Genomic DNA, 1,561 nt, shown 5'->3' on the forward strand with positions numbered 1-1,561 from the left:
CAGGACCCTTGAGCCACGGGTGCCGCACGATGCCGTCAAGGGTGGGGCGCTTCCAAGGGTCCCTGGCGAAACATCGCATGATCAGTTTCCGACACGAAGGGGGAACGTCTTGCGGGAAGGGCGGCTTGGCCTTTTCGATATCGTCTTCATCGTAGAAGGGATCTTCCTGGCAGACCAGATAGTACAGGAGGGTCCCGAGACTCCAGACTGTCGCCGGGACGTGCAAGAAGTCCCCTCCGTCGATGTATTCGGGAGGCAAGTAGATCATCGTCCCGCCCGTGTCGGTCCCTTTGTAGCTCTTGACTCGTTCCCCACACCCGAAGTCGATCAATTTCGTCCTGAGCTGCCCAGTGCTCGGGTCCTCGTAAAGTAGGATGTTTTCAGGCTTAAGGTCCTTATGAGACACCCCTGAATTTAGACATCGATGGACCGTTTGGACGATTTCCACGAAGAGCCTTTTAACGTCTTTGATGGGCAATTTACCAAACTTTTCCATGTGATCGTATAGTGATGTCGCTTTCGGGACTAGCTCCATCACCATGTAAAAGTTCCCATCGGAGGTGAAACAATCATACAGCTCAATTACTCCGGGAACGCCTTGGACCTTCTGCAGGAGAATGGCCTCCAGGGGCATCCTCTTTCCTTCGTGTCTTCCCCAGGAGAGAACGCGGGGCAGGGGAACTTCTTTGATTGCTACCTGAGAGCCGTTGGAGAGGTCCCTCGCCAGGTAGACGCACCCGAATTCGCCCTCACCGAGGGTGTCCTGCACTTCAAAGAGGGTTGTCCAGTGAGGGGTACTTCTGGCGCCGTTGTCGTCGTTCATCGCTCTCCAAAAGTCTTCGACCACGGTGATGGCGCCGTCCGATCACGTGGACCCGAAGTCGCATCATAGATGGGGTCACTCAACAGACTTACGTAATTGGGCCATAAGGGGATACAAATTCCACCACAAACCGACATTATCTATCATTGATAACATGTTTGTGTGTATGCGAGGGAGAGAGTAAATTTATATATATATATATATATATATATATATATATTGTATATATATATATTATACATATATATTTATGTATATATATATACATATAAATATACATATATATATATAATATATATATATATAAACATATATATATGTATATATGTATGTATATATATATAAAAATATATATATATATATATATATATATATATATATATATATATATATATATATATGCTGAGACATTCTAACAGGTTGTTGTAAGCGGAGTAGGAAGCACAGAAGTCTTAGTCTTTAGTTTATTGCTGACTAGTTTCGTAGGTATGCTTTTTGAAAGGAATAGATATATATAAATATATATATATATCTATATATATATATGTGTGTGTGTGTGTGTGTATATATACATATATATATAATGTATATATATATATACATATTTAATATATACATATAGTATAGTATATATATATATATATATATATATGTATATATATATATATATATTCTATATATATATATATATATATATATATATATATTGTAGTATGGTAGACAAATGAGTGGAAGGGT

The 1,561-nt window shown here is 40.0% G+C and overlaps 1 protein-coding gene across 1 annotated transcript in view; it reads right to left on the reverse strand.

Moving 5' to 3' along the window:
• The window catches only part of LOC143035645 (serine/threonine-protein kinase pim-3-like), a 1,050-nt gene extending 227 nt beyond the window's left edge, over nt 1-823 (reverse strand). Inside the window, exon 1 of the mRNA XM_076202511.1 lies at nt 1-823. This exon is cut by the window's left edge and continues 227 nt beyond it. Within this exon, the coding sequence (XP_076058626.1) occupies nt 1-823 (823 nt within the window).
• Between the last annotated feature and the right edge of the window lie 738 nt (nt 824-1,561).

This window comes from Oratosquilla oratoria, chromosome 19, assembly GCF_046742065.1.
Source record: "Oratosquilla oratoria isolate Oo_2021 chromosome 19, ASM4674206v1, whole genome shotgun sequence".
NCBI lineage: Eukaryota > Metazoa > Arthropoda > Malacostraca > Stomatopoda > Squillidae > Oratosquilla > Oratosquilla oratoria.